This window comes from Aaosphaeria arxii (assembly GCF_010015735.1).
Source record: "Aaosphaeria arxii CBS 175.79 unplaced genomic scaffold BU24scaffold_8, whole genome shotgun sequence".
Classification (NCBI taxonomy): domain Eukaryota; kingdom Fungi; phylum Ascomycota; class Dothideomycetes; order Pleosporales; genus Aaosphaeria; species Aaosphaeria arxii.
The window spans coordinates 164,962-173,281 of record NW_022983481.1 but is presented as its reverse complement, the minus strand read 5'-3'; the positions used below and the strand labels follow the sequence as shown (position 1 = coordinate 173,281).

Genomic DNA, 8,320 nt, shown 5'->3' with positions numbered 1-8,320 from the left:
ATCCTATCCTATCCTCGTCCCATCCCATCCCATCCCATCCCCGTCCACTCGTCCCCTCGTCCACTCAACTTCCCGCCTTCTCCCTCCGGCGCCTCTTTTCTCTCGCTCCCAACACCGCACCGACCTTCTCTGCCCTTACCCTTCCCTACCCTGCCCTTCCCTACCCTACCCTAACACTACCTACACTACACTTAGCCCACCCACCACCCATTCATCCATCCCATCCACCCTCGTACATCAATCACCTCCAGTTCTTTTACGAACCTCTCTTCTCTACCACCAACCTCCATATTACTTCCTTTCTTCCCCAATTCTCCTCCACCTCACCACCACCACCACCACCACCACCACCACCACTCCCACTCCCCTTCTCCTCTCAAAGCAGATGCGAGATTTCTTCGTCTCGCTCGCTTCTTCCTCTTCTTCGCCTCCTCCTCCTCGGCCGGCCACCGTCGTTTTCTCTCGCGTGTTTTGAAACGAAACTGCACCTCTCCGCCAACGACCAACAACCAACGACCACCGACCTACAGCTACAACCACAACCACAACCACAACCACAACCCACCCCAAAAGCATTTCTTGTCTAGCAATTTTTCCCGCTCCCGGCTTCACGACCGCGACGACGTAACGACGTGCTTTTTGTCTTCGTTCAGCATTATCTGCAGCGTTCGAGTTCATACAGCAAGGCCACCACACCGCGCGCATTGAGCATTCTTCTGCCCTCACAATCCCTCCCGCACACCGGCCGAATTCCTCGGCTCTTTGTTTCACCAAACACTACCACCACCGCCGCTGCCCATCCCCGTCGCTCCACGCACGACGAGTGAATTAACCTTCCCCGCCGTCCCGAAAAACGCGATAGCCAGCCTGCAGTCCCGTCCTCTGCTAACGACTGAGAAAGAGAAATCCCTAACCAATTTTTATCATCTCTCTCGCTCGCCCAGCTCGCTTCTCACGGGAACCCACTCTCCTCTCGTCCCCCCCAGGAGCCATCGACTGCCGACCGCCGTTGTGCTTGTTTGCCCACGTGTTTGGTCGCGTCTCGTTGGTCATAGCTGCTGCAATTGACCATCGGTCCCAAATTCCACGAACAAACAATTCCGCGCCCAATTGATGTTGCGGTGAGCCTCAGGACGAGCTATATCAGTCTCTCCGCTATCGTTTTTCTCCCGGATACGTGCGCACAGAGTCTGCAACCTTGCTGTGGTACATCATCGCCGTCCCTTGCCCAATTCCCGTCTGTGAACGCACGCGCATTGAAGGATCTCCCCCCCCACTCAGCGCATCTCCTCGTGCCTGACACTGCAGTGACTTGCTTGAAAATCCCACCCCCAACTTCGTCAATACCGTAAAGCTGGAGCTACCATCGATCTCGTCGGTCCACGCCCGCGGCCCTGTCGACACCTGGTACAACTCTCAATACAACCCAAAACCCGCCGTGACGAACGAACGCCTGCCGACTCTCTCCCAGATCCAATCGCAACCCCATTCCCAACCGCAACCGAGCGGCTCCTCCACCTCCTCTTCCCCTCGCGGAGGCTCCATCAGCTCCGGCTCTGCTTCTGTCGCAAACAGTAGCACCAGCTCCAACACGTCCTACGCTCCCTCGGTCAACGGTCACATCCCAGGGTACAAGACGCCCTCGCCGGAGCAAACTCCGCAAGCCGCCAGCCGTCCCGGTCAGCCATTGAATGTGCAATCGCAGCAAGGCTCTCCGTACGGAAATCAACAGAGCTACGGCTACCCTTCAGAGGGCTACAACAGCATGAACCAGATGCAATCGTATGCTGACGTGCACCCATCACACATGTCTGCCGCCACCGCTCACGCACCAGCTTCGGCTGCTCCCTCGAGTCTGGCCCACTACTCGTATCCCCAGCAATCCTCCATCCTCCAGCCTGGCCCTCAATATCCCCCTCCTGCAGGTTACCCGCAGTATGGTTATGGCAATGGCGTCCCCTCGCAGCTTCCAGCATCGAGCTCTATGAGCAACGCCATGGTTCCTCAGTCCATCCAACTTCCTGGTACGTCCATCTTGATGACCTTGAGATTGGTTTTCTCTCCCATATACTAATAATGGTTCACACAGCAATGTCCGCTGGTGCACCCGCATCCTCGTTGCCAGGCTCCCAGAGCTATCCGCCTCAGCAGTTCGACCACACCGGTCAGATTGCTCCCGCAGGGATGAAACCTCGGGTCACGGCAACGCTCTGGGAAGATGAAGGCAGCCTCTGCTTCCAAGTAGAGGCCAAAGGCGTATGTGTAGCTCGTCGTGAAGGTATGTATTATCGCACATTCCCCAATATACGCTGGTGGAGCAGAGTCTAATTTCTACAAACAGATAACCACATGATCAACGGTACTAAGCTTCTTAACGTAGCTGGCATGACCCGCGGCCGCCGTGACGGAATCTTGAAGAGCGAAAAGACAAGACACGTTGTCAAGATCGGCCCCATGCACCTCAAGGGCGTGTGGTGCGTATCCCGTCCTCTCTCCCGGTTGTATGTTGCACACTAACCCATGTAACCAGGATCCCATTCGAACGTGCGTTGGAGTTTGCCAACAAGGAGAAGATCACCGAGTCTCTGTATCCTCTGTTCGTGCACGACATTGGAGCACTGCTTTATCACCCCTCAAATCAGACGAGGGCAAGTGTAGGAGGCGCCGCGATGGCAGCTGTTGATCGCAATCGAAGACCTGACCCTATGCAGACCACGCGATATCTGACTGGGCCCACCACATCCCAGCCCCCGTCGCTGCATCACCACCACTCGATGAGCAACCCCATCGGCGCCGCCTCGATGTCTCAACCGCCGCATGCGATCCAGCCTCACCCATCCTCGGGCAGGCCTGGCATGGAGAGGGCCCACACCTTCCCCACGCCACCGACCAGCGCCTCTAGCATAATGGGCATGAACAACCAGGGAAGCTTCAACGAGTGGAGTGGTACCAATGTACAGAACATCCCTGGACCTCCTCTCTCCATCGATACCGGTCTGAGCAACGCTCGCTCAGGCCCTACCACCCCGGCCAGCACTCCCCCAGGCACTGTCCAGGCAGGCATGTCCTACCCGACGGCACAAAGTTACGACAGCTCGAGACCGATGTACTCTGCACCACCCTCGCAACCAGCCCAGTACAATACACACTCGCAGCAGATGATGGGTTACCGCCCCCAGGATGGCACCTACCCCAAGACCGAGATGGCACCACCCGCACGAGCACCTGACCAGGGCGACGTGAAGCCGGCCGAGGGCATGATGCCCCAGACCAGCGAGCAAGTCTCCCATGCCTCTGGAGAGGTTGAGGGCGAGCACGAGAACGAGTACACGCACACGAATGCTCCTTATAATAGCAGCCGTGCGTCCTACGGTTACAGCTCTGCCCCTGCCCCCGGACCTATCCATGGCGACCACCCCCACTTGTCCCCAGAGATGACTGGCTCTCCTCACCAGAACGGTTCCGGACGTGCAACCCCCCGCACGACCGGGACGGGGCAGGCCCAGTGGAACTCTGGCTATCCCACTCCACAGCGTCAGGCCCCGCCGTCGAGCAATCTCTACAATGTCATGAGTGATACTCGCGGTGCCACCAATGGTAACGCCGCTCCCGAGAGCTACCCTCCCCCTGGAGGCGTTCCTCAATACCCAAGCCAGGCATACGCCCCCTCCAACGGCATCCCCACCTCCGCCAAGCGAGGTCGCGATGACGACGAGCAGGACCCTTACCGCCCCGATAGCGTCCAAGGTGACAACATCGAGGGCCCCAAGAGGCGAAAGACCATGGACGGAGGCGCCGTTGGCTCCCCCTACGGCAATCCCAACCCTGGATTGCAACGCACCCAGTCGACCATCCAGCAGCGTGCTCGCAGGTGATAAGTCTCATCACTCTGCTGAGATGGGTTTACGCTCAAATCTGTTCATCATACATGATTTCTCTCCGAATAGACGACGCATCGAACTCCCGTGGGTGGGCGGAAGTCAGCAATCGAGAGTTATGCAACTAATGTCAGCATTTTGTTGACACCTGAGGATAGCTACGCTGGCTTGACCGAAGCCCACACCCAAACCGAAAACAAACATCTCTACCCACAACTCCGATCCTAACGAATTGAATGTCACCTGACCTACGACGATGGATCACTCATTAACATCACCATTTCATTGCGTCAACTTATCTCTTCACATTTCCTGTGTTTTTCTCGAAATTTTCAACCTCGGGCATTGAACGACCTTTACGACCATTTCTTTTCATGGACACGTCCCCGCGTGCTTCCAACCCACCCATAACTTGGACTTCTTCAAATCTTTTTTTTTACACCATCCCGATTCATGATATACGACTCCCTGCATGCAGCATGAAAGCATTATGCAACACTGCTGTGATTTGGTATTGCTTAATGGGTTTGCGGGTGACGATTTGTACTTTCTACCACCACCGCGTTATATTCTTTTGTTACGGCCTCCTGTTTGAAAGAAAAAGGGGAACGATGATACACGGTCGCGTCTGCCACTTCCCGCTCGAACTAGATACACTGCTCTCCGTCTCCGCATAACATGGACGAGAAGACAAACGACAACATCTCTTACCCCGACATACTTTGACTTCAAGAGGTGGCAGCGCGACCAAACCGACATAAAGGAAGGATGTGGATCTGCGAGACGGGGCGAGGACATCCGACTCTGCAACACAACCAACAAGACTTGAGCATAGTGGGGCATTTGATGATTTGATTTATTTGTTTCGCAAGCAACCCCGAAGCCAGCCGGCGGCTGTGTAACCCTCATTATCTTACCCTTGAAGCCTTTGTTATTTACGATGGACGGCGAGACGAACGAAGGATCCAACAGACATCCTGAGAAGGAGGCTTCCGATCGATGTTGGCTACGATGACTCATGTCCTGGTATATGCGAGTGGAAATATAGCACCTTGACCTTATTACTTAAACTGTTGTTCCGTTTCTTCTTTATTTCCTGGGTTTCTTGACTTGGGGGGAAGATGTGGAGCGTTTATTCTTTCTTATCGTAGGTGGGCGAGACCGGCAGGGGCAGGCAGTATACGAATAAGGGGTGGGCCGAGTCTTTTTTACCATGAATGATAATGAGAATCAAAAGCTTTATTTTCTGTTACTATGAACTGTGTCTGTATGCATTGTGATGTGTTTCTTCTATTGCTTGTGTTGTGTTGTGCTGTGTTGTGCTGTGTTGTGCTGTGCTTGACGACATAATCGCTGTGATCCTTGATTATGCGTTGTTCCTACAGGATGAGACTTCGGCGATGCGAGGAATAGGGGGATGGATTGTATATACACGTCTATAGCCTCACTATTTGATAGAACAGAAAGTAGAAGGTCGTTTCATGAGCGAGTGATGCTTCGAATAGAACAGGATGATGTGATTATGTAAACCAAACAATGAGGAGGGGCCCATCCCAGTCTTGGCGTTGCCGCCCCACTGCACTGGCCACGCCCGCCCACGTCGTCATGGCCGCTGCCACCCAACAGTGAGACGACGAAAACAAGGATCAAATCTTCCCCCGACTCCCAGAGTGCCGCGCAACCAGCACGAGGCTGAGCCAGGCAAACGTTTTTCGATATCTCTGCTTGATAAAATCTCCATTTCTTCCTCTCCATCCCCCATCCTGACCCTCACCCTCACCCATCCCGCCTAACTCCGGACCCCCGCCATGAACATCATTAAGATCCAGAGGTACGTTCCCCGTCATCAGCGCCTACGTGCGATTCCACGACGACCACTGACAACGCGAGCAGGAAATATCCTCAATTCCAACAGGCCGAGATCTTCGGCCTCCAGGATGCCTTCCGCAAACTCGACGTCGACGACAAGGGGTACCTCGACGAGGCAACCGTCATAAAGGCAACGCAACAGACCGAACACCAACCGTACGATGTGGTCCGCCAGGCGCTCAAGGAGGTCGAATTGGACAGCTCACGGCGCGTCGAGCTCGAGGACTACGTCGACCTCATCTCCAAGCTCCGCGAGTCGTCGCCGGCGCAGCAGCGCATGCACACAGGGCCGACGCGCGCGAGGGCGGGGACGGGCCCGGGCAGCGCACCCGCGACTCCAGGCCACGCCCGCGGGCCCAGCACCGGCGGCGGCGGCAAGATCCACGTCCAGGGCTCCTCTGCCAACGTAACGCACACGATCAACGAGGATGAGCGCACCGAGTTCACGAGGCACATCAACGCCGTGCTGGCGGGCGACCCGGACATCGGCGACCGACTGCCCTTCCCCACGGATACGTTCGAGATGTTCGACGAGTGCAAGGACGGCCTCGTGCTGGCCAAGCTCATCAACGACAGCGTGCCGGACACCATCGACGAGCGTGTCCTGAACAGGGTGGGCAAGAAGATCAAGACGCTGAACGCCTTCCACATGACGGAGAACAACAACATCGTGATCGAGTCCGCCAAGGGCATCGGCTGCTCCGTCGTGAACATTGGCTCCGGAGACATCATCGAGGTGCGCGAGCATCTGATCCTCGGCCTGATCTGGCAGATCATCCGCCGCGGTCTGCTCGGAAAGATCGACATCAAGCTGCATCCTGAGCTGTACAGGCTGCTGGACGAGGACGAGACGCTCGAGCAGTTCCTCCGCTTGCCCCCGGAGCAGATTCTCCTGCGCTGGTTCAACTACCACTTGAAGAACGCCAAGTGGCACAGGACGTGAGTGATACAGTACTTCTTTATATTTCCTGATATGCAGCTGCTAATTATGTGTACAGGGTCTCCAACTTCTCGACTGATGTCAAGGACGGCGAGAACTACACTGTCCTCCTCAACCAGCTCGCACCCGAGACCTGCTCCCGCGCCCCGCTCCAGCAATCCGACCTGCTCCAACGTGCCGAGCAAGTCCTCCAGAACGCAGACGCCCTCGGCTGCCGCAAGTTCTTGACCCCGACCTCCCTGGTCGCTGGAAACCCCAAGTTGAACCTCGCTTTTGTGGCTAACCTCTTCAACACGCACCCAGGCCTCGACCCCATCACCGAGGAAGAAAAGGCCGACATCGAGGACTTCGACGCCGAGGGCGAGCGCGAGGCCCGCGTCTTCACCCTGTGGCTCAACTCCCTCGACGTCCAGCCCGTCGTGCAATCCTTCTTCGAGGACCTCAAAGACGGCACCGTCCTCCTCCAAGCGTACGACAAAGTCCTGCCCGGGTCCGTAAACTGGCGCCACGTCAACAAGCCGCGACCCGGCGCCAGCGAGCTCATGCGCTTCAAGGCCCTCGAAAACACAAACTACGCCGTCGAGCTCGGCAAGGCCAACTCCTTCTCCCTCCCCGGCATCCAAGGCGCCGACATCACCGACGGCCAACGCACCCTCACCCTCGGCCTCGTCTGGCAGCTCATGCGCAAGGACATCGTGTCCACCCTCCGCGACCTCGCCCAGCGCCTCGGGAAACGCGAAATCGCAGACGCCGACATGATCAAATGGGCCAACGACACCTCCCGCCGCGGCACCGGCGGCGCCACGCAAATCCGCTCCTTCAAGGACTCGTCCCTGTCCACGGGAATCTTCCTCCTCGACGTCCTGTCCGGAATGAAGTCCTCGTACGTCGACTACGACCTCGTTGCCCCCGGCCGCACCGACGAGGAGAGCTACCAGAACGCGAAGCTCGCCATCTCGATTGCCAGGAAGATGGGCGCGACCATCTGGCTCGTGCCTGAGGATATCGTCGCCGTGCAGAGTAGGCTGATTACGACGTTCATTGGCAGTTTGATGGCGACGTCGGAGCGGATGGGGAAGTCGTAAGGAAGTTTATGGCGTAGCCGAGCGGAGCGTGTTATTAGGCTTGGGGATGAGGGGGTACGGAGGGGAGATAGAAGCGGTGAAGCGTTTTTCCTTTGAAAGTACTGTTTGTTAAAGTGATAGCAAGGAGGGGAGGGATGATTAAAAAAAAAGGGATGGAAATATATTATTATTACTGTTAGTGTTTGTGATCATGATGATGTTGTAGGAGTGATGGTGATGGTGTGTGATTTTCATACCAGCTAAGTCAAGTCAAACATTGAAACAGTGACTCACCAAGGTCAATGAGGAAACAAAACCCACACGGCAAGTTCGGCGGCTCCGCATGTCTGGTCCGGCACTCCGCCTGTCTTTCATCGTCTTATGCGTGTGGGGGGGGGGGGGCGATGTTTGGAGGGGGGATTAGGTGCCCCTTCTCTGCTTCTTTGTCCTCTGTCTACAATATGTTGTGCTCTGCTGTATTTTGTGAGTTACTTCGCGGTTTTTGACTCTGAGAAGGTAAGCGGAAGCGGAAGCGGAGGCGGTGGATTGGATGACTTGGTGGTTTGGGT

General features: G+C 56.2%; 2 protein-coding genes across 2 annotated transcripts; both read left to right on the top strand.

Moving 5' to 3' along the window:
* Positions 1-1,113: 1,113 nt before the first annotated feature.
* On the top strand, positions 1,114-3,875 carry BU24DRAFT_465472 (apses-domain-containing protein; the record flags this gene model as incomplete). The annotated part of the gene is made up of 5 exons (XM_033532277.1): positions 1,114-1,121; positions 1,309-2,024; positions 2,090-2,278; positions 2,342-2,474; positions 2,531-3,875. 5 exons carry the CDS (start codon positions 1,114-1,116, stop codon positions 3,873-3,875), a joined length of 2,391 nt encoding a protein of 796 aa, XP_033380223.1.
* Positions 3,876-5,618: 1,743 nt separating this feature from the next.
* BU24DRAFT_494998 (plastin-3) lies at positions 5,619-8,068 on the top strand. The gene is made up of 3 exons (XM_033534096.1): positions 5,619-5,709; positions 5,772-6,686; positions 6,746-8,068. The coding sequence occupies exons 1-3, from the start codon at positions 5,687-5,689 to the stop codon at positions 7,770-7,772; spliced, it is 1,965 nt and encodes a 654-aa protein (XP_033380222.1). The 5' UTR covers positions 5,619-5,686; the 3' UTR covers positions 7,773-8,068.
* The last annotated feature ends 252 nt before the right edge of the window (positions 8,069-8,320 follow it).

Coding starts and splice junctions, on each gene's coding strand:
- BU24DRAFT_494998 (XM_033534096.1), top strand. CDS start 5,687: ATGAACATCATTAAGATCCAGAG. Junction 5,710..5,771: donor AACATCATTAAGATCCAGAG/GTACGTTCCCCG, acceptor CAACGCGAGCAG/GAAATATCCTCAATTCCAAC. Junction 6,687..6,745: donor AACGCCAAGTGGCACAGGAC/GTGAGTGATACA, acceptor TTATGTGTACAG/GGTCTCCAACTTCTCGACTG.